This window comes from Gymnoscopelus braueri (assembly GCF_963280865.1).
Source record: "Gymnoscopelus braueri genome assembly, chromosome: 24".
NCBI lineage: Eukaryota > Metazoa > Chordata > Actinopteri > Myctophiformes > Myctophidae > Gymnoscopelus > Gymnoscopelus braueri.
Window position 1 is genome coordinate 1017799 of NC_137626.1, and position 25113 is coordinate 1042911.

General features: G+C 45.7%; 1 protein-coding gene across 6 annotated transcripts in view; it reads left to right on the plus strand.

Annotated features, from left to right (window-relative positions):
* Positions 1-18692, plus strand: part of LOC308080948 (uncharacterized protein) — a 49385-nt gene extending 30693 nt beyond the window's left edge. For 2 of the 6 annotated variants that reach the window (XM_080423069.1, XM_080423070.1), the window contains exons 4-9: positions 4571-4868; positions 6813-6944; positions 7734-8026; positions 8209-12670; positions 13543-13630; positions 15071-18692. In XM_080423069.1, the coding sequence (XP_080279195.1) occupies positions 4571-4868; positions 6813-6944; positions 7734-8026; positions 8209-12670; positions 13543-13630; positions 15071-15881 (6084 nt within the window). In that variant the 3' untranslated portion in view covers positions 15882-18692. The remainder of the gene's footprint in view (positions 1-4570; positions 4869-6812; positions 6945-7733; positions 8027-8208; positions 12671-13542; positions 13631-15070) is intronic. The other 4 variants (XR_013932767.1, XR_013932768.1, XM_080423072.1 and 1 more) reach the window with 4 other exon arrangements.
* Positions 18693-25113: the final 6421 nt, after the last annotated feature.

A 25113-nucleotide genomic window follows, 5' to 3' on the forward strand; every position in this document is an offset into this window, starting at 1 on the left:
CTGGTTTTATCTCCTACCAGGACCTCTAGTACTGCTGGTTTTATGTCCTACCAGGACCTCTAGTACTGCTGGTTTTATGTCCTACCAGGACCTCTAGTACTGCTGGTTTTATGTCCTACCAGGACCTCTAGTACTGCTGGTTTTATCTCCTACCAGGACCTCTAGTACTGCTGGTTTTATGTCCTACCAGGACCTCTAGTACTGCTGGTTTGATCTCCTACCAACGTGTCCTTTGTCTTCACCTGGTATCAGGTTGTGGACATTTCTCAGTTCTTCATCACTCAGATAAATTAAAATGACTATTTAGGCATTGAGAAGGTGCTCGAATCCAGAGCGACATTCTTAACCACAAATGGTCAAGCAAAACAAATTGAATTATTAATACAAAACACAAACATGTAGGCCTAACCAACATGCCTGCAACATAGTGTTAACAACATCTACCACAATAGGTGACAAGAATGAGCAGAGAGGAATGCTAGGGGGTGAGGTGGAGTCTACAGAGGTACTGTGGAGGAAGAGGAAGTGATCCTGTCCTGTCTTCATCACTTCAATCTGTTCATCATCATCATCACTCATTCCTCTGATCATTAAGTCTCACTACAAACCCACCATGTTACACTCAAACATCACCTCTCTCTCTCTCTCTCTCTCTCTCTCTCTCTCTCTCTCTCTCTCTCTCTCTCTCTCTCTCTCTCTCTCTCTCTCTCTCTCTCTCTCTCTCTCTCTCTCTCTCTCTCTCTCTCTCTCTCATGCCATGTTTGATTCCATTACTCATCTCTTCTTCTCCTCTTTCTTTGCTCTCATTCTCTCACCTGTCCTCTCCGTTCATCCTCCCATCTTCTTCTTCTTCTTCTCCTCTCAGAGGCTGTTGGACAGCTTCTCTCAGTCTTGTTTTTCTGTGTGCTGCTACTATCCACCCTGGAGGAGGAGACAGGTATAGCAGTGGGATTAACTGCAGAACCAACGTAGATTCCCAAACCCTGAAAGTAGATGATAGTAAAGTGGATTAAAGTAGTAACCAGAGAGCATTAGGACCATGTAGACACCCAGACATCACACACTAGCCTGCTCCAGTGACCTCACCAGTGGGGGAAAGTAACTAAGTACATTTACTCAAGTATACTGTACAATTTTTAGGTACTTTTCAGTACTTTTACTTCTACTCCACTACATCTCAGAGGCAAATATTATACTTTTACTCCACTACAATTATTTGAAAACTTTTGTTACTTTTCAGTTATAATTTATCATATTATGAAATGTACATTAACCACTTTAGCCCTATTTTATACCTAGGCTATTTGAAAATAGCAGATCTACAAGCTCACAACGCGTCGCGACGCGTTGTGTGCTTGTAGATCTGCTATTTTCAAGTATTTTAGCACTTTTATTTTTGGCACTTTAAAGGGATATTTCACTTTAAAAAAAAATTTGGGTCATTTTATCGTCTACTCAGGCTTTTGTGAACCCCCCAGACCGTTTTTAAGTTGCTTGATTCAGTATTTAGATTCAGATATTTAGAACCCGTCCTTGGTTCTGCTGACTCACCCTGCCCTCCTAATACACGAGGGGGGCCCCTCACGTATTAGGAGGGCAGGGTGAGTCAGCAGAACCAAGGACGGGTGTTTTTGATGAATCTAACATGTTAAAACTTGAGTTTGAAGTTATAATGGGTTTGTATAGGAAGGGGGCGTGTCTGATAAAATGATTATCAAATATCTAAATACTGAATCAAGCAACTTAAAAACGGTCTGGGGGGTTCACAAAAGCCTGAGCAGACGATAAAATGATTTTTTGAAAGTGAAATATCCCTTTAAGTACATTTTGATGCCAATACTTTTGTACTTTTACTCAAGTAAATTCTGAATTCCGGACTTTTACTTGTAATGGAGTATTTCCACATTGCAGTGTTGATACTTTTACTTAAGTACAGAATTTGAGTACTTTTTCCACCACTGATTATGACCCAGACATCAAACACTAGTCTCCTCAGTGACCTCACCAACGACCCTGAACAGGAACGTCCACTTTATCACATCACAAGTTTACACCATTAACCACTTAAACCCTATTAGTGGAAAGGATCTGTGCTACAACTGTATAAGCTACTCTGACCGCTTTGTCCCGTCTTATATAAGTCTCTTTGACAAAAATAGCCGATCTACAAGCTCAAAATGTAGTCTGTAGATAGGGCTATTTTTGCCGAATGTTCCCCTCTGAATGGGATCAGATGCTGGGGTTTCAAATGGATGAAAGAGTGGGTTGAATTGTTTTCCACACAAAACAACAACAATATAACATAACATAACCATATGGTGTGAACTCACACATAATCACCTCATAAGTGTCTCAGTCTCTTGTGTAATAAGAGCATCACTTAGTAGCAGACATTATGTATCTACTGTATGTATTAATGAAGGATCACTTAGTAGCAGACATTATGTAAATTAAAGCTACAGCATGTATTCACAGTAAAACACTTCCTGATTCACCTCAAGGAGATGCAAAGAAGGAGAGGACAGACGTTCTAATCTACACCATAGCATGTGTCATATAGGCCACTAGGAGGCAGCCTGGAGCTGGAGTGTTCAATGGAATGCATTGAAGTCAGTGAGACCAGCTCATGAATAAACTGACCTTTTGTCAGATAATTGGTTCAGGAAGATAAAAGTAGACATACGACACATTGTTTTCTGCTGTCATGTTGTCGAATGTGCACATGATGTCATAAAGATATCTAAAGAGCACAGAGTCGGTTTAGTGACTATAGACAGTATTCACTCTGACAGCTTGGTCAGGTTTCCAGGCAGACACTATAACTTAATTATTTAACAAAGCTGACAGGCTCTCATTGACTTCAATGCATTCCATCAGTTTGCCTCTCAGTGCATGCTGAACATCTGCCAGCTGGAAAAGGCTCTGTGTACAGCAGCCATATTGGAGAGAAATAGGGCCTCTTCCTTACTTCCTTCACATGTTGTTACCAATTGGGGTGGCAGTGGCTCAGGGGTAGAGTGGCCGGGTAGAGTGAACTAGAAAACCACAAGGTTCCCAGTTCGATCCCGGGCTGGGGTGCTCCCCTAGAGTTAGTGTCGAAGTGTCCTTGAGCAAGATGCTGAACCCCTAATTGCTCCCGATGAGCAGGTTGATGCCTTGCATGGTTTCCTCCTCCGTGTGTGTGTGTGTGTGTGTGTGTGTGTGTGTGTGTGTGTGTGTGTGTGTGTGTGTGTGTGTGTGTGTGTGTGTGTGTGTGTGTGTGTGTGTGTGTGTGTGTGTGTGTGTGTGTGTGTGTGTGTGTGTGTGTGTGTGTGTGTCAATGTAAAGCGCTTCGGATAGAAGCGCTATATAAATGCACCATTTACCAATGATACTAATATAATGAAGGCTCTGTTCAATTCTGGTCAAACTTTTTTTACAGCAAAAAAAAAGACAAAAGTTGATTTATATTGGTCAAATAGAACCGAATTAGACCCGAATTAGACCGAATTAGACCCAAATTAGACCCGAAATTAGACCCGGGTTGTGCACGCAAATGCACGCGCGCTGCGCGCGCGTGCATGTGCGTGGGCCTCACGTGAAATTCTCGCGGGGAGGCCCCGAGATTGTGCGTTACGCCACTGCTCATGGGTCCTTGAGGAGGGTTCCACATGGCCCCCAAAGGGTGTGTACTCCTATGGAGGTCCTTGAAATAAGTTTGAGGACCACTGTGCTACACTAAATGCAACAGAGCCTTCATTAGTGTCATTGGTAAGACCTGTGAAGGAAATAAGGAAGAGGCCCGATTTATTTCAAATATTGCTGCTGTGTAGAGCCTACTGCCAGACCAAGAACGTGACATGTCTGTCCTCTCCTGCTTTACACATCCTTGATTCGCCTGCAACACACCTGAACCTAAATCCACACCGATTGGCTGTGGAACCATGATGTCACTGGAGGTGGAGTTTAGCCGTAGTTAGCTGTACAGTAGATACATTGACATTGTTGCTGTCAGGATGAAACCTTGTATGTCCAAAACTGTTACTTTAAATGAAATGAAGAAAAAAAAGAAACTTGTGTTCTAATGGATCTAAGGTAGTTATTATTAAAGGCCTGTGGAGGATCTCCTGTAGCATGAGGCCAGCTTGATGTATAAAGTAAACCCCCTGACATGACGCTAATAACAGGGACTAACCTCCAGTCCAACCCATGATGCTGGGTCCCAGTTTTATAGTCTTTAGTACTGTAGGCCTATGACCCGACCAGGGGGTTGAACCCTGACCTCCCAACATCAGGGCGGACACTGTAACCACTAGGCCACTGAGCTGCTTCTGGATCAAAGCTGTTGATAATATTTTTCTACGTTAAATAATTATATAAACAAAAAAAACAAAGACTTCCGCTTCCACTTAAAAATAAATAAATAGCAGATCTACAAGCCCACAACATGTCACTTGTAGATCGGCTATTTTTGCACAACAAAAAAACAGTTGAAATGTGGAGATGCAAGGTTTCTGCCCGACAACAATCATACAATTACTCATTTACTCGCCCCCCCTCTCTCTCTCTCTCTCTCTCTCTCTCTCTCTAGTCCTCCGTTTCCTCGGAGGAGGACGAGAGGTTTTTCTTCGCCGCCGCCCGACCTCTGACCCCGCTCATAAACCCCTGTGACATCACGTACAGCTGTGATGACATCATCGAGTCCGGCTGTGATGATGATGACGTCATCGCCGCCACGTACGCGCCGGCGGGGGGCGGGGCCTCCTACCCGCCGCCGGTCGCCGGGGAGATGGCGTTCGTGCCCCGCCCCCGGCTGCCCACCCCAGAGGAGAAGATGAGGCAACAAGCCCAGTGTGTTCCTGCTGACATAGTGGCTATTAATGTGACAGGTACCACACACACACACACACACACACACACACACACACACACGCACACACACACATTTGAATTATTTTATTTGGATCTGCACAAAAAGCGCAATACATGATAGATCCAAACATTGATCAGAAGAAGGTCACATTATACGGGCAAACAGGATACATGCTTAACACACAGAGGAAAAAAGATAACGAATTGATGACATACTATTTACAGAAATTCAACAGTTGTTGTTTTTTTTTGCCACTGAAGGGGAAATGAAACATCTCCTTCTCCAGATAGACAGACTGCCCATAATAGCTGAGACAGAACAGTATTTAGCCAACTTTTTTGCATTTGTCTTTTGCAATCCTCCTAATTGCAGGCCACGGAGTACAAGTTTGTGGACGTGGCCCAGACTCCCAAACACAAGGACAATAAGTTGACAAGTTATATCCCAAGGCCATAATACGTTCCACCAAAGTCTGATATTTCATACGTTTGGATGTAAAACAAATGTCCATATACAAATCAAATGGGCAGCCTATTTCGAAGATAGTAACGTTTTTTCTCATTTCATTAATGAACACAATATCTGGGGTATTTGGAATATCTTGCAGTGAATTGACATGTGTGTCATTGTGATCAAACCAGTCTAGTTTTACAGTGCTGTGTTTATACATTTTTGTTGTCCTTTCCTGTACTTCTCTGATTCTGTCTGAGACCCAGATCCACCAGACGATCATGTCTGGCAATGTACAGTCCTTTATAGTGGCTGCAGCCATTTAAGATGTGTGCGACTGTCTCTTTGTCATGTGGTACTGGGTGTAGAATACAGTGTGGGTCATGTTCTGATGGATACCAGGTTGCCAAGTTAAACTTGGTCGGCAGCACTTTTTTTCCCTGTAGCTTCAGACTGGTCCAGTGCTGTGCACTGTGAATTCGATTCGCTCCCAGAATGGAGGCTCTCGCCGTCGCAGATTTGATTGACAGCTCAGCACCGTCCTGCTGGTAGATTGCGCGTGCATAGACGAGCGGATCTGTGACGATGCGGTTACTGATCGCAACAGCTGTTCCATCGGACGCTGCCCACTTCAGCTGTAATCCCGAACGATGGCACAAGTCGTTTAGGTCCATCCAATCGGACCGCACACCAAATCCTGCCGCTTTAATGTCCAATTTCCCATTTCCCTTTGTCCTGAATCCAAGGAATTGCGGCTCATTATCCATCGCGAGTGGTACTTTGCGTCGCTGCAGATGTTGAATGAGTGATTCACGGGCCATTTCCCTGACCGTAGGATCATCATTGTTGAGCATGTTGATAAGGTGGCTGGTTCTGGTTCTATATTCGGTACGCCCAAACCACCATCTCTGATGGGCTGAAAGAGGATGGAACGGGTGGAGTGGGTATTAAGTCTGAACCAGCCCCTCACCAGACGCACTGTCTTGTTGTTCAATTCTGTGAGGGTGTTCTGTGGCAAATAGACATTTGAGAAAAGGTGTTGAATTTTGGCAAGTGCCAATTCTCTGATGGCCTGCAGTTTCATTCGGATGGGGAGGGGGGAGGAATCGATTAAATCCAGTCTGACAGAGTAGTCATCATACAGTTCTCTGACTTGTTCTTCCCAGTCACCTGCAACATTAAATTTATGTCCCAGGTACAGATATGTCTTAAATATACTCGGATGGGTTTTTGCATAGGGAGAAGGGAGAATAGGGATGGTTCAATCCCGGCCCCCCTGTAGTAACTCTAAAGACCCCCTAGTGGTCCCGGACCCCCTGTTAAAGACCCCTGTTGTACATCATACAGAACCTAGATGTGTTGTACAGACACTCATCTACTATAAACTGATGATTAACCTCTCCTGTGTGTGTGTGTGTGTGTGTGTGTGTGTGTGTGTGTGTGTGTGTGTGTGTGTGTGTGTGTGTGTGTGTGTGTGTGTGTGTGTGTGTGTGTGTGCGTGTGTGTGCAGGTGAGAGCTTTGAGCGCCAGGCTAGCTTCCGTCGGGTGATGTCGTACACAGAGACGTTGCCACGACGACCTCGCAGGAACAGCCGACGACAAACCATCACCGGGATACCTGATGACATCATCAGAGAGCTGGGTATGACATCACTATTATTATGATGAGATACCTGATGACATCATCAGAGAGCTGGGTATGACATCACTATTATTATGATGAGATACCTGATGACATCATCAGAGAGCTGGGTATGACATCACTATTATTATGATGAGATACCTGATGACATCATCAGAGAGCTGGGTATGACATCACAATTATACAGCCACCTTCGAGAGATAGCCTACTCCTACTCGTTCAAAACCTTTAGTTTCAGCTCCTATAATTCAAGGCATTTCGTGAATTATTTGTATTAATTTAAAAACAATAAAACTAAGCTAAAAACTAGTCATTTCTTATACAAACGGGAGCCAAACAGAGTTGCTGTTTCTACAAAAAAAGGAGGCGGAGCCCCCAAAGGCAAAGGGGAAAACATATATTTTTAAATTTTTGTTACCGAATGGGTTCCCAGATCAAACAGATACAGATATGTGTGAGTGTAGTATTAATAGAGCTCAGAGCCTCTGGCTGATGAGGAAAAGCCTAATATCTCCTCTAGACAAGGAGAATGAATTCCCCTTTAGGCTAGTGGTTAAGATGATGGCTATCCACGCGGGGGACCCGGTTTTGAACCCTTGGTGTTTACACCATCCTTCCTCTCTCGGAAACCGATGGTCGTCACGGCGCACCCCGCGGCCAAAAGAGACACACACGGCAAGTTTGAGTAAATATACTTACTTACTTTTCCACCACTGTGTGTGTGCGTGTGTGTGTGCGTGTGTGTGTGTGTGTGTGTGTGTGTGTGTGTGTGTGCGTGTGCGTGAGCAGCCTATAAGTGCGATGCGGTTCAGCAGTCAGAGGTTGCAGAGGTCCAGTACGCCGCAGTGACACCATCCCACCAGGAGGGGCAGCAGAGAGCAGCAGCAGGAGAAGCAGGAGGGGGTCAGAGGAGGAGACGCATCAGAGCCCAGAGAGGAGAGGGCATCTCCAGCCTCATGGCCTCCCTCAGCCCCACCCTCACCCCCAACCCCAGCATCCGCACCCCATCCCCCGCTGAGGAGGAGGAGGAGGAGGACACCGCCCCCTACAGGACGCTCAGTGAAACGTCATCATACTCACTGGTTAGTTACAGTAGGATTATATGAAGGATTAGAGACGTTTAGAGAAGCTTGAAAGATAATAATACAATACTTTTTAAGACAATATTTCATGTAAAATTCTCTCTCTCTCTCTCTCTCTCTCTCTCTCTCTCTCTCTCTCTCTCCCTCTCCCTCTCTCTCTCTCTCTCTCTCTCTCTCTCCAGGCTGCTGACTCGCCCGTCCGCCTGCAGGACCTACAGGGTTTCCCCAGCGACCTGCTGCCCCTGCTGCCCTTTGACCCCGAGGCCCCCCGGGACGTCCCCCAGTCCCCCCTCTCCTCCCCCTCCTCCCCCTCCTCCCCCCTGTCGGACCGCCCGGCCCCCCTCCTCCCCCCCGGGCAGATGGGGGAGTGGTCCTACCCCAGTGACAGCTCTGAGTTCAGCTACCTGGAGGTTCTGGAGGAGCAGAGCTGGGACTACCAGCCGCTCTCCCCCAGCTCCTCCACAGGCCTCAGCCAGGAGGAGGGCTGGAGCTGCGACCCGCTCCTCCTCTCGTCTCCCTCCTCTCGTACGGACTGCAGCTCGCTGTGTTCCGAGGACATGGGCGGCGGTTCGAACCCCTCGCGGTACGAGGAGGAGCGTGGCGCGCCCAGGAGGCAGTATGGCCACAGTATCTCCTCCTCCATGGCCTCCTCCTCCTCCTCCTCCTCCTCCCCTCGTTACGCGCGTAGCGGCACGCCGCGGAGCATCTTGTTCCGCAAGTCCAAGCGGGCCCCGGCCCCGCCCCGCCGCTGTGACTCCCTGAGGAGGGGCCCGGCGGGGCCGAGGCCCCTACAGACGCCTCCCCCTCCCCCGGCCCCCTTCGGAGACCCCTGGGTGCCGCGGAGGCGCCCCAGCGGGGTCAACTGCGGCACGGTCACCACGTTCGAGCCCCTGGGCCCGGCCGAGGAGCCGCCTCTCACCCGGGCCCCTCCCCCCGGGGTCCAGGAGGGGCTCAGCCTGGCTCTGGAGCCCAGGGGCGGAGCCTCGTCCCCGGGCTGCGGCCTGCAGCGCCTCACCTCCCCCTCCAGCGGATACTCCAGCCAGTCCAACACCCCGCTCTCCTCCCCTCTCACCCCCTCCTCCCCCCTCGTCACCTCCTCCCCCTCCTCCCCCTCCTCCTCCTCTACACCCACCAGGGCCGAGGGGAGGCCCAAGCCCTCCGTGCCGGAGAGGAAGTCCTCCCTGTCCTCCTCTTTCTCCTCCACCTCCTCCCTCTCTTCCTGCACCTCCTCGGAGTCCTCCGCCAAGCACCCGCCCCCTCCGCCGCCTCCCCCTCTGCCGGGGAAGAGCCGCCGTTCCTCCCCCCCTCCCCTCCCCGCGCCTCCTCCCCTCCCCAAGCTGTCTATTGCCTCACCTCCCCCTCCCCCGCCTCTCCCCCCTCCCTCCCCTCGCCCGCCCCCGCCTCCTTACTCCCACGCCTTAAAGCAGTCGTCGCGACCTCTGACCTCCCCTCTCCCTCCCCCCTTGGACCTCCCGGGACTGTCAGTCAACTATGAGACTCCTCCCCTTACTCGCCCGCCACCTCCTCCTCCTCTCCCCTCTGGTAGCTCCTCCCACTCCCTCCCCCAGTCCCCTCTCCTACTCCCCACCAGAGAGGGCGCTCCTCATCGCCTGGCCTGCAGCCCAGGAAGCCCCTCCCGTCCCCTGGTCACCGCTGAGGCGCTGCACGGGATCAAACTTCGCTCCGTCAAGAAACAGCAGGGCCTGCTTGCTAGCGCCACGCTAACCGGCACTACGGAGCCGGATGATGCCAATGTCCAGCACCCAGCCGGCACTGATGCTAAGCTAGCCGCGAGCGGAAGGCCAGCTCCGGATGCTAGTCAAGCATTAATGAGCGAAAGATCTGATACGTATGAAGATACTGCTGCTCAGAGCCCCAGGAGCGCTAATGTTAGCAATGATGCTAGCCAAACAATGCAGCAAAGCTCTGTACCGAGTCTTACCTGTGATGTCCCTCCTCAAGACACTGAGCGTGAGAAACACCACAGCCAACATGAAGAGGTGTATGCTATGCTAACCAGCAGTCTACCAGCTAGCCCTGATAGTGCTATGCTAACCAACGGTCTACCAGCTAGCCCTGACAGTGCTATGCTAACCAACGGTCTACCAGCTAGCCCTGACAGTGCTATGCTAACCAACAGTCTACCAACTAGCCCTGATATGCTAACCAACAGTCTACCAGCTAGCCCTGACAGTGCTATGCTAACCAACGGTCTACCAGCTAGCCCTGACAGTGCTATGCTAACCAACAGTCTACCAACTAGCCCTGATATGCTAACCAACAGTCTACCAGCTAGCCCTGATAGTGCTTTGCTAACCAACAGTCTAGCAGCTAGCCCTGATAGAGCTATGCTAATCAACAGTCTACCAGCTAGCCCTGATAGACCACAAGTCAAACTACCCACTGTGACACAGCCTGAGGCCGATGCTAACTACATCAACACAAAAGAACCACTGACGCCAGCAGAGTACCTGCGACAGCAGATGACTGATGCTACGATAATAGAGCTAGCTGAGAAACAGGGAAACACTGAAGACATTTGGCAAAAACAGGCTCAGTACTTTACGTTCTCAGACAGAGATACTTCTGTCCCCGACATCACAGGGACAGAGTACAAAGAAGAGACACGTAGGGACAGTTTTAAAGACGTGCTCAATGCAATAAAAAGTGATGCTCCTCTGAGGCCCGTCAATGACACTCCACTCACCCGTTGCACACCTGCTTCTAAGCCGTGGTGTTCTCCCGTGAAGGCGAGGTCCCTGGAGAGAGCCATCCCACCGAACAGTGACACTACCTCTAAGCCACGGGGTTCTCCCGTGAAAGCACGGTCCCTGGAGAGACCCATCCTTCCCAAGAAACCTGATCTTGAGGCACTGGGGCTTCTGAGGTCCCCCGGGGCCAGAAAATACCCATGGAAGGCGAGAGGATCTCCCAGAGGTATTCCTGAGGACAGTGTGCCATCTATTACCAGCGACAGCACCCGATCAGATCGATCCGTTACTCCTGTACGTGAACACGCACCTTCTCCAACAAGGACCTTACCTTCCCCAGCACACACCTCAGCTCCTCCAACTTCTCCAGCGCACATGTTAGCTTCTCCCACGTCTACCACAAACACCACATCTTCTACAAAACACTCAGCATACACTTCGCCTTCTACAGCACACATCTCAGCTTCTACAGCACACACAGCACGAACCTCACCTTCAGCAACAGAGACCTCGCCTTCTAGAAAACAGACAACGCACACTTTAGCCTCTCCGACACACTCAACAAACACCTCAACTTCTCCAGCACACACCTCGGCTTCTCCACAAACCTCAGCTTCTCCATCTTCTCCAGCACACACCTTACCTTCAACACAAACCTCAGCTTCTCCATCTTCCCCAGCACACACCTTACCTTCAACACAAACCTCATCTTCTCCATCTTCTCCAGCACACACCTTACCTTCAACACAAACCTCAGCTTCTCCATCTTCCCCAGCACAAACCTTACCTTCAGCATACACCTTAGCTTCTCCATCTTCCCCAGCACACACCTTACCTTCAGCATACACCTTAGCTTCTCCATCTTCTCCAGCACACACCTTACCTTCAACACAAACCTCAGCTTCTCCATCTTCTCCAGCACACACCTTACCTTCAACACAAACCTCAGCTTCTCCATCTTCTCCAGCACACACCCCGGTCACCTCCCCTCAGAGGCAGAAGCCTCCGATCCCGCACAAGAAACCAGACCTGCTGATGATCCCGTCGCCCAAACGGACCAAACCCGAGACGGACGCCGTCGTCCCCGACAGAGACCCAGAGACCGGGACCAGAAGGACGGAAACGTCCGGGGCAGCAGAGGAGGAGGAGCCCAGGGGGGAGGAGAGGAGAGTTCACAGGGGCTTCATGAGGTCGTCCCTGGCTGAGGAGGAGGAGGAGGAGGAGGAAGAAGAGGAGAAGGAGACGCAGAAGGTTGAAGAGAGAGGGATGACGATGATGATGACGATGGTGTCAGAGGGACAGAAGAACAGAGGGAGGAAGAAGAAGAAGAAAAGGAGGAGGGTGGAGAGGAAGCTGGCCATGATGCCGCCGCCCACAGCGCTTTCCTCTTCATCGTCGTCTTCGTCCTCCTCGTCTTCGTGCTCATCCACGGAGGAGGAGAAGGAGGAGGTGAAGAGGAGGAGCGACGAGAGGGAGGTGGAGGAGAGAAGGATGGAGGAGAGAAGGATGGAGGAGAGAAGGATGGAGGAGAGAAGGATGGAGGAGAGAAAGAAGGAAGAAAGAAAGAAGGAAGAAAGAAAGAAGGAAGAAACGAAGATTGAGGAGAGAAAGATGGAGGAGATAAGGGTGGAGGAGATGAGGGTGGAGGAGATGAGGGTGGAGGAGATGAGGGTGGACGAGATGAGGATGCAGGAGAGGAAGCGAGTGGAGGAGCAGGTGATGATGACGAGGAGGAAGGAGCAGGAGGAGGAGGAGGAGGAGGAGAGCAGCGACACGGACGCCTCCTGCGAGCTGATTGGTCAGAGCAGGCACTCCCTGAGCAGCCTGCTGTCCAATGACAGCCTGAGGGGGGCGCTGTCTCTACCCGACCTCCTGATACTAGAGGAGGAGAGAGAGGAAGAGTCAGAGAGGAGAGACGATGGTCCTGTTGATGGTAAAACATCTTCTATGTTCTCAAACATTGTCATGTCATGGACCCCCACATTGATACATATTAGGCCACGGACCCCCATTTGAAAGGACTTGGTGACAGGGACCCCCATCAGAGTAGATCTGTCAAGAATGTTCAAGAATTTTCAAAAATAGACAATCTACAAGCTCACAAAGCGTTGTGAGCTTGTAGATCGGCTATTTTTGTATAGTCAAAATATGAAACAGGTTTGTTTTTGTCCCCAGACCCCACTTTGAGAACCTCCGCTGTAAACAGCAGTGGTGAGAAGAACTCAGATTACTTAGTTAAGTAAAAGTAGCCATACCTCAATGTAGATACAGTATAAGTCCTGCTTTCAAAACATTACTTAAGTACACATTAATTGGCATCAAAACAAACTACCAACATTAAAAGTACTCATTATGCAGAATGGCCCATTTCAAAATCACATTATTGTATTGTAATTAGTAATGCATGTTTTCATCACTTTAATGTTGCAGCTGTTAATGTGGGGCTGATTGTAATTACTTTATGTGCTCCTGTAAAGCTTAACCTACATTCATACATGTTCATTCACCACTTGATGTGTTTTATATTAACAATATAAATCTGATAATTAACTAGCAAATACAAGTGTCACTTGTAGTGGAGTAAAACACTACAATATATGTCTCTGATAGTGGAGTAACAGTATAAAGTATAAACAAATGGAAATAATGAAGTAAAATAAAAGTACAGTATTCAAATGAAAGTACTTAGTTACCATCCACTGCTAGTAAACACAGACAAAGATAAATACATGTTAGTGTAAAGTTATGAAAGACAAATGTAATACATTTCTGTCTCCCTATCTTCTTGTCTCTGTCTCCCTCTAGTGGAGATGTTTGGTAGTGTATCTGCAGAGGACATGCTGGCCTCCAGTCGACCCAGAACTACAGAGGACCTGTTTGCTGTCATACACAGGTACACACACACACACACACACACACACACACACACACACACACACACACACACACACACACACACACACACACACACACACACACACACACACACACACACACACACACACACACACACACACACACACATTAATAACATGACGTGTCACGTGTGAAGTTTAAATGTGTTTCATCTCATCCTCCTCGTACCTGGAGCAGTGCAGTGTGGGAAGGCACGGCATGAAAGGCCTCAGATGGGCGGGGTTTGACCCGGCAGGTAAAGCTGTGATTGGCTACTGAGTGTTAGGAGGTCTGGACCTTGTAGTTCCCTGGATAGAAGAGTGTAGTTTTGTGTCTGTGGTTCCCTTAGGATGCTTGTTGTCCGTCAGTGTTTCACAACCTTTTTTTTCTTTTCCCCCTGACAAAACCTGAGACCCCACACATGCACACGCACACACACTTGTGCTTTTTCAGATGTAAGATGCAAGTATAAGCTTCTCGTACGACGAAAACAGCCTGTGTACAAACTGTACATGTGTTGTGAAGATTGTACATCAGCTTTTTTCACTATTTTCTTTTTACTTTATGAATACAAATTCATCATTAAGGCGTCACATTTTGCCGCTCTGTCAGCAGCCCTCATACGTCAAGTTTTGACATGACGGGACAAAACTAAACCTAACCCTAATCCTAAACCTAACTCTAAATTTAAACTAAACCTAAACCTAATCCTAACCTCACAAAATCTGTGCAGAGAAAATGATAAAAAGAAGTTGTTCTCCGGATGGGAATTGATCACATGAGGTTGCAGTTTATAGCTAAGCGGTGCTACCAGGTTATCCACCGAGGCAGCTGCCCACTCCTTTGATTCAAGGAGTCTTTGAAGCTCCAACATGTGCGTTTTAGTGTTAGTAGTGTTATAGTAGTTCTATAGTGACACATTAGGGGGTGAAAACGACAGAGGTGGGAGTGAGAATGTGTTGCACAAGGAACAGCCAGGCAGCACAAGGAAAATACACTGGGAATGTTTAGGAATAAATGTGCACAAACTGTCAGGGAACACATGGAACTGAGGGTTGAAATACACACAGGAGTAACCACACACAGGTGAACACAACGATTAACACAGGGATAGGCTGGGGGAGTAACAGGTGACTGATGGGGGTTAACAACCATCAGGAGAGACAAGACAGGTAACAGTTAACCAAGGGAAACAGGAAACACTAGGACAGCACTACAAAATAAAGGCAGAAAACAGGAGGACACATTACTTAGAATATATATGACCATTCAAGGACAGCATCCCTGTGTAAGTGGACCGCTATAAGAAGAGTGTGAGGTTAATACTCTGAGTGCTTTTTACCTGACATGTCTGTCTGTCTGTCTGTCTGTCTGTCTGTCTGTCTGTCTGTCTGTCTGTCTGTCTGTCTGTCTGTCTGTCTCTGCATTGGTCTCCCAGGTCAAAGAGGAAGATGTTGGGGAGAAAGGATTCAGAGGACGACAGACACCGCTCTTCCTCATCCTCCTCTTCCTCAGCCTCCACCCCCCCGCCGACCCCCACCGACCTCCCGCCCTCCTCCTGCCTCTCCTCCCATCCCCTGGGTCCTAGAGCCCAGCGGTCGGGCAGCAGTGAGAGCTTCAAGGCTCTGCTGCTGAGGAAAGGTTTCCGCTGTGACCCGTCCGCCCGCATCTCCGCCGTGGAGCTCCTGCGCACCTCCGCACGCCGCCTGCAGAGGGCGGCGCCTCCGCCGCACGCCCACGACTACGACTACGACCCCAGAACCGACCTTGACCCCGTGCTTGACCTCCATTCTGAGACTCACCCCGACCAGGACCAATCACAGCGGGACACCGAAGCAGACGGCGAGCGTTTGACCCGGACGCCGTACGCGACGCCGGACTTGAACCTTCACGCGGCGGTGGACGTACCCGCCGCGACCCCACAGGACCAGGGGCAGAGAGCCCCGTCCCCGTCCACCAATCATCACCTGGTCCTCCTCTCCTCCTCGCTCTCCTTCTCCTCCTGCTCCCTCCCTACGCTCCCTCTCTGCCCGTACGCCCCTCCCCCTCCCTACGCCCCTCCCCCTCGCGCCCTGACCCCGCCCTGCTCCTCGGCCGGCCGGCGCTTCGCCTGGCGCTGCCGCCTGCGGGGGTTCCCCATGACGGCCATCTTGGAACGGGACAGCGAGGAGGAGGAGGAAGAGGAGGAGGAGGAGGACTTTGACGAGGTTTTCCTCGTGTCGACGGGGTCTGCCTTGGCCTTGGCCTGACCCCCCTCCCCCCCAGATCAGCTAGGGGCCAGTGGTTCTCACCGGGGGTCCCCCAGGGGTCCTTCATGGTGTTCCAGGGGGTCCAGAAAAAATGAGGAACAGTTGAAACACCGTAACCTTATTTTATACTTAGGCCGTTTGAAAATAACTGATCTACAAGCTCACAACGTGTCGCAATGCAACCCGTCATGAGCTTGTAGATCGGCTATTTTCCAGACGTTCTGAAATAATCTTGAAACATCCTGAAAACTTTGGAATGATGTTGAGAACTTAACAACACAAATCTCCTTATGGGGGTCCCTGGCACAAGGTCAGATGGGGGTCCTTGACATGATGATCAAATGAATTTGTCCTTGACTTGATAATGTCCAGGACCGCTGAGCTATAGGGTCCAGAGACCAGGCTCTCAACCACTGTAAGGCCGTGTTGTCCATCAAAGTGTTTTATCCCAGAGGAACACGCAAGGCGCTTTGGTAAAAACCTTCCTAAAACACAGAGTTGAACTCTGGGCGCACGGATAAAAACGCCAGACGTTTACGCACGGCGCAGAACAGACGTTCAGCACCGTGTGACGCTGCTGGTGTTTCCACATTGTAAACACATGAAAACATACGCACTGCGCTCAGGAATAAAAGTCTTGGTGGACACGGGCCATAAATCACTGGAGAATTGAACCTCTAAATGTGTCATTTTCTACATCTTCTCCCAGGTTGTAATACGGTGATGTGTGTGTTGGGTCACAATCTACCGCAACTGAAATATCTTGTTGCATCGAGACGTTTGTTTCTGTTACCTCAGCATGGCAGGCGCACCGAGAACGCAGGCCTGAGGCTAGCGAGTCACCGCCGAGCGATCCGCTAGGTGAGCGAAAGGCAGAGGATGAGCAGCTTATGGCCAACGCACGTCCATGAGCGCACCGTCCGAGTCTGCAAGCCGCGGTAGACGGAATGTTTCGTCACGTTGAGCACAACGAGCGCTCCCTACCCCCCTGTCTCAGCCAATCACAGGCTGAGTCTTCATGAAAGGGAAATAAATATCGCTCCAGTGTTTTCTCTCCCAACTCGTAAACATTTAAAACGAGGCAGGCGCACCAACTTGAGCGCCGCGAGGCACGTCTAAGCGAGGCGCTAGCCCAACGAGAGCCGTGCCAAGCGGTGCGGAGTTGCACTTCTGCCAACTCTTAAGCCATTGGAGTTACTCACCGACAGGCTTGGAATCATATACCGTGTCTAACGTCTGACATTTGGTCAAACGTTGCCCAACCGGTCGCCGTAGTACAACCTGGGTGTGAGAATGCGTCGGTCGATTTTACAACCTGATAGATTTGGTAGCGTTCACGTTCCATGAATCCTCCATGTTTGAGTTTCTCTGTCTGCGCTCCATCGGCCATTTTGAGATTATTGATTAAAACGATGTATGAGATGTTTTTGATATTTTGTAATATTATTATTTGTGACAAACGTCAACATCACAGTGACCTGAGGGAACGATTGACACTCGTGTTACCATAGAGACCAGAGAAATACACCCCGAGCTATAAACTAAGAGGAGGCACTTCCTGGTTACTGTTGCCATGGGTTGTGTTTGTTTCTACTGTGTCACTTCCTGGTTACTGTTGCCATGGGTTGTGTGTGTATTGAGGAGAGTTGTTTCTAGTGTGTGTTGAAGTTGTGCGTCAGGCTCAGCAACATGTTGAACTGTAACACAAAGCTACGTTGAAGCTGTTCTATCGTCTCTGTCGGGTGGAAACCTCATATGTCCAAAACTGTTACTTTTCACGATAAAAATTTGAAAATAGGAAAAGTAGCAGATCTACAAGCTCGAAACGCGTCGCTTTGCGCCGCGTTTCGAGCCGCGTTTCGAGCTTGTAGATCTGCTACTTTTGATGCTTTTGTGTGACGCTGTAGTATGATCAAGTAGGACGTTAATTTACGGGGGGGAAAAAATACACAAAAAGTTAAAATTTGGAGATAAGAGGTTTCTTCCCGACAATGATATTCAAACACACACTGTTGTTGTGTTGTCATAGCAACACATTAACCACTTTCAAACTGGCGTCCATATGGTGTATGGTTATGAACAAAAGAAATCCCCATAATGTAAACTTTTCCAAAGATGTAGAAAAAAAAAATCCAAATATTTTCCAAAAAAAATCAATTAAAAAAGTGAAACAATTAAAATAGATTTTAAAAAGTCAAAATGTTTGAAATATCTCACCATGCATCACATGGAGATGCATTGTGAGCTTGTCGATCGGCTATTTGTCATATGATTAAGTATAAAGGGCTTAAGTGGTTAAAACAGTGACTTAACTCAACAACATTAACACTAAATACTACGATGACTACTACTGCTACTACAATATTACATGTATTACTTGTACAATCATAGCCTTATGAGTTACTGTATCACCTATTAGTATTAATAAAGATTATAATAGCCCAGCGGCTGAAAAAAAGAGGACAAAGTGTTAAAAGTAACAAGTTACATTCACTGACTCTGAGAATGACACAATGTTTTATTTCCTTACAGGATAGTTTTAATGTAAATACATATTTGAATGTTTTTATCAATCATTTTTATATCACTGGACATAATCACCTTTGGTTCTGTTTCTTCTGTTCTTTTCTGTTTGTTTTATAGTATTTATTTACTGAGGTGTTCATACTGGTAGAGGGAAACTAGACTGGTATAAAAAAATGTATTAAAGATTAAATTAACTCTTTTAACTGGATTATACTGGATTATAGGAGAGAGAGAGAGGGGGGGGGAGGTGGATGAAACGATAGACGAGGTAAACCGACGTTGCTGTGGTGCATGTGAGAAAGAAAAGAAAGAAAGAAAGAAAGAAAGAAAGAAAGTGTTCCATATACAGACTATAGCAGGTGGTGAATGTTGCTGATGTTGGAATCTCCAGTTTTAATAAAATAATCTGAAATGTTACGTGTGTTGTATCTTCTTTGCACACACACACACACACACACACACACACACACACACACACACACACACACACACACACACACACACACACACACACACACACACACACACACACACACACACACACACACACAGTTAGGTGTTCAGTGTGTTGCTCAAGGACACGCAGCCAGGAGGAGCCGGGGATCGAACCAGGAACCTTCCAAGAGGATCGGTGACATCATCACATTTTAATGGCATCTAATTATGAACTCATCTCTAACACTATGATGATTGATAATCGGTTAATTAATGTCTAATTTATCCTCAACACTAATATAATGACTGACTGATGTTATTTGGATTCTGTGACACAGAGCATATTGTCGCTGTCTGGCACAAACCAGCTAACTCCATTTTGCCGCCTTTGCATTTGTTTCCATAAATCAGTGCTATTGAACAACCTTTACGTCTGTGTGTTGATAAAATAGATTAAAACAATATTGAACCAATGAAAAGCATTAAAAAGCGCTTCTGCTAAACCAGCTAACTCCACCAAAGGGGGGTTGGCGTTATAGGGGGTGGAGTTAGAGGGGGTGGAGTTAGAAAGGGGGGTGGAGTTAGCTGGTTTTGCGGACTCCAGGCTCCACCCCCCTTTGATCTCCAACCTCATTGTGAGCTTGGAGATCCATTCAGCTGTTCTTATCAACGATGAACAAAACCTCCTAATATAATATAACTATATAATATAACTATATAATATAACTATATAATATAACCATATAATATAACTATATAATATAACTATATAATATAACTATATAATATAACTATATAATATAATATAATATAATATAATATAACTATATAATATAACTATATAATATAATATAATATAATATAATATAACTATATAATATAACTATATAATATAACTATATAATATAACTATATAATATAACTATATAATATAATATAATATAATATAATATAATATAATATAATATAACTATAATATAACTATATAATATAACTATATAATATAACTATATAATATAACTATATAATATAACTATATAATATAATATAATATAATATAATATAATATAATATAACTATAATATAACTATATAATATAACTATATAATATCGACAGCAGAAACCTCTTATCACCATCATTTATTTATTTATTAATGTATTTTTATGGTAAATTAACCCATTGAGACCGGGAACGCATTCCTGTCATTTTAAGACTTCTTTGGCTATAAAAAATAGCAGATCTACAAGCTTATATCACGGCACAGAGTTCCGCGATATAAGCTTGTAGATCTGCTATTTTTGAAAAACCTTGAACATTTGTGCAAAACTTTGAATATATATATATTTTAAAGTGAACATTTGTAACTCAAATCTTTGCTTCTGGGGGGTCCCTGGAACAAAACATTTTGAGATGGGGGTCCGTGGCCAAATACACATCATTTTGGGGGTCCTTGACATGGAAAAGTTGGAGCACCACTGATATAGAAACATAGTGTTAGGATTTAGAACACATGTTTAGATATGTATTTGGCTGTGGACCCCCATCTCATTTTTTTTTGTTCCAGGTACCCCCCCATGCAAAGATTTGAGTTACAAATGTTCGCTTTAAAATATATATATATTCAGAGCTTTGCACAAAGAAGCTTCTAGATCTGCTATTGTTTGAAAAATCATGAAAATGTGTGCAAATCTTTAAATATATATATTTTCAAGTGAACATTTTTAACTCAAATCTTTTTGGGGGGTCCCTGGAACAACATATTTTGAGATGGGGTTCCACGGCCAAATACACATCATTTTGGGGGTCCTTGACATGAAAAAAGTTAGAGAACCACTGATATTATAGCAACATACGTTTAAAAAAAAAAGAACTGTTAGTATTTAGAAGACATTTGTAGAATCCCCCAGAAGCACAGATTTGACTTACAAATATTCGCTTTGAAAAATATATATTCAAAGACGTGCACAAATGTTCACGATTTTTCAAAAATAGCAGATCTACAAGCTCAAAGCGCGGCACTCGGTGCCGCGCTATGAGCTTGTAGATCTGCTATTTTTGAAAAGCCCAAAGAAATCTTAAAACGATGAAAGCGTTCCCGGTCTTAATGGGTTAATGCACTTCTTTGACATACTGGGGTCAATGTAAAGCCTTGATTACAGACCTTTAACCCACACATGTCTGAAACTGGTTTTAAATGTGTGTTGTGTTATGTGGAAGGTCAGGGAGACATTCATGTTTTATTATTTCATTTTTAAAGTGTGAATTAAATTGTATTTAACTGGGTCTTTGCCTCTATGTCACATTGTGACGTTCAGATGGCTCTGCTCTGGGGGTCCCCCGTCAGTGAAGTATAATGTAGACCAGGGGTCCTCAATGTCTTTCAGGCCAAGGACCCCTTAGCTGAGAGACAGATGAAGCAGGGACCCCTTAGCTGAGAGAGAGATGAAGCAGGGACCCCTTAGCTGAGAGAGAGATGAAGCAGGGACCCCTTAGCTGAGAGAGAGATGAAGCAGGGACCCCCACTACATGTTACAATACAAATAACATTGTGTTGCAGATTTAACTATTTCATAGATTTCATAGAAAGCTTCATAGACTTGTTTGACAGCTTTTTACATCAATGTTGTTTGTTAAGTTTTTGTTACACATTAGCTTCTCTATTAATTCATGTTAAAGTGTACTTTCAGACATTTAACCACTTTAACCCTCAATAGTCTGTTCTGGGTCTGCTCTGTTTTCCCTCTACACCAAACATCTTTGCCGAAAACAGCAGATCTACAAGCTCACAGCGCGAGACGCGCTGTGAGCTTGTAGATCTGCTTTTTTTCCGGCTAATGTTCCCCTCTAGAATAGGGATGCTGGGGTTCAATTGGTTAATGTAAAAAAAAAAGCAAGTTCTTATCACACAAAGATTTGACGCCCCCCCCTGTAGTAACTCTGAGGAACCCCTAGGGGTCCCAAACCCCCTGTTGAAGACCCCTGCTGTTTCAGTGATTAAATGTTTTCTCATACAAACACACTGTGTATTTCAGATACAAACACTGCCATCTGGTGGCTGTTTGATGTCAGTACAACAGAAGGTTACAGGTGATGACTGGCTTTAGAAACACATATTATCATCACTGTCACCATGAAACCTTGTATCTCTTATTGTCATTAATTAAGGCACTATTTTATACTTCATTGTATGGGAAAACTGGTAGAAAAAGACTCACTGCATACAATTTTTAAGGAAAACTCCGTACACAGACTTAAGAAAATATATTTTATTTATTTTAAATGCTCATGGTGTGCTCGGTGCTCATAGTGATTAAAAAAGCTAACGTTTCAGTCCTAAGACCTTGGTCAGTGCTATAAGGGTGTCACACAGACTAATACACTGCTTTTATAGAGTACTGGATACTTTTACTTCTACTACACTACATCTCAGAGGCAAATATTGTACTTTTACTCCACTACAATTATTAGAAAACTTTAGTTACTAGTTACTTTGCAGACTTTAACCACTTCAGCCCTATTTTATACATAGGCTATTTGAAAATTAGCCTGGTAAACCCTCCCTCCGGAAATCTCAATTCCATTTCATTTCAGGAGTGAGTCTGGCATGATCCGCCTTTCTGCAATATTGGCTGTGTATGCCAAACGGCCGGGCCTATCAGCGTCGTCGCTCATTGTTCTGTGATTGACAGCTTACGTTGGCCAATCAGGTGGCGAGTTCGAGTGAGCCCAAAACACGAACGGCAGCCATCTTTTTCTTGTGCGGCCAATTCTCCGCTATTTTGAGGCACGGAATTTACTTATAAGATATCGTTTGGATAGAATTTAGTTGTTTAACTTCATATATGTGGTCAATTAATCATGACAAAGCCTATTTAAAAAAAAAAAATTAGAGAACCGGTAGGGGCGGGCAGTGACACCATTGTACCCGAAAAAGGCAACCCATTTTGGGTATGGCTGTCTCAAAAGTCCCGTCGCGTCACATTAAGACTGGTGAACTGCTGATTGGCTGAAGGGGAAAAATTATCATTGGCTGAAGGGGTTGTCAGTCAACGGTATTACTCCCGCCCAACTCCAGCACAGCCAATATTGCAGACAGGCGGATCAGGCCAGACTCACTCCTGAAATCAAATGGAAATGAGATTTCCGGAGGGAGGGTTTACCAGGCTATTTGAAAATAGCCGATCTACAAGCTCACAACGCGTCGCATCGCGACGCGTTGTGAGCTTGTAGATCAGCTTTTTTTCAGTACATTTCAGTACTTTTACTTTTGGTACTTTAAGTATATTTTGATACCAAAACGTTTGTACTTTTACTCAAGTCAATTCTGACCACCAGACTTTTACTTGTACTTTTACTTGCGGGGAAAACTTTGCAGAAAAAACTTTGCAGAAAATAGCCGATCTACAATCACAGTGAGCTTGTAGATCTGCTATTTTCAGCATGTTTTTTTAGAAACCTGGCGTTGTGGTCCCTGGCCTGTCCTGCTCCTTGACAGCCCTTATTGCATGCTGAAACACCGGATCCAGCTGTTGAGGGGGAAGGAGAGTCCAGAGGGTTGCAAAGCCAGGGTTCTAAGGAGGTTATTTAACTCCAGTGGGAAAATTAATCTCAATCTCAAGAGCAAAATACGATAATTTTAAATGTTAAGGTTAAAATTGTGTGATGTCAAATTTATTTGGGTTGTATTGAATTTGGGTTGATACTTTGCTATGTTAAATTATTGTTAAATTGGGGAGCCGTGGATCCTAATGGGACCACGACCTGAAGGGGGGAGGTGTGATGCCCACTCCCTTATATGGAGTAGTGGGAGTGTGCTCTACTAATGCTGTCCTTCTAAGTGAACAGGGTGTGGCAGTCAATGTACTAATGGCTCATCGGAGAGCACCTGGGGCCGGTGCCTCCAGGAGGCTATAAAAGCCAGCCCATGATCAGTCCATGGAGAGATCCAGAGGAGAGAGGGCTGCTGTCCTCTGCAGCTGCTCCCCATGCTTTTGTCCTGTTCCATTTGATTATTCTTTTCATCCATACACACACCCTGCACTACACCATGTTTCACTCATCCACACTTACACTACTGATTTACTGACTCCACACCTCATTCCTTTATTGTTATGATTTCCTTGTATGTTCAGTTATTCCTCAGTTGTTGGTTAGTTTCTTAGTTAATAAATATCTTTGTTATACTTTCCGTTGGTCTCCCTCCCCTGTTATTTGTCGTGGCAAGAGCCAGCCATGACAGAAATAAAAGTCAGCGCTGTAAGGGTGGCACACAGACAAACACACTGCTTTTATAGGGTACTGGATCAGCTCAGCTCAGGTGCTGAGGATCACTACTCAGGGTCATCACCATGGTTACGGTGGGGCGTGGCCATATCATTGTAGACAACAAAAAAACATGGTTATACAGTGTTACATTTGTGTTACATTTGAATCATGAAGTTCACCATACAAACAGTTTATATATATATATATATATATATATATATATACAGCCATGTCAGCATTCTCTTAAACATTTTTGAGAAACATTTATGAAGATTCTTTCAAAATAAATTTTACAAAATAGTACAAAATACTTCATTGTATGACAGGGTCACACGAAAGTAGTGCAAATAGACGATCTACAAGCTCACAGCGTGTCACAATGTGACACATTGAGATTGTAGATCAGTTATTTTTGTTATTTTTCCAAAAGTTTGAACCATTGTGTAGATTTGTGTTGATAATGCACACAATAGGGAGGCTGTGGGTTTTATAAATATTGAACCAATTGACAAGTATCAAAGTTCTATGTAACTTTCCTCTTTTACCCCGGATTTGAACCCGGTTTCCTGAGCAAGTCCTTATATTTTTACCATTGAGCTAATAGAGTTTTTTCTTTTGAAGTTTGCAGGAAAAAAACACATGAAAGTACAGTTCAATACAAGGTCAGCTAATAGGATTTAAAACCCAACAAAGCCTATATGGCTTGTTTCCATTGGGGTCCTTGTACTCAATTCATAGCCACATTAAATGACAGACAGATATACATTACTATGCAGAGAAGAGCCTGACTGCTTGCTCAGGGGAGGAATTGAATCTTGACCATCAGGTATAAATGAAGTGGTCATATTCACACATTTCACACAGACACCTTTTTAAAACTAAGTTATTTTTATTTGAAGATAATATATGATTATATTATGATGGTGTTCACACAGTTCAGGACATCACCTTGATTAAGAAACTTTACATTAAAACAATAAAAGTGGTCCAGTGAAGCAACAATGT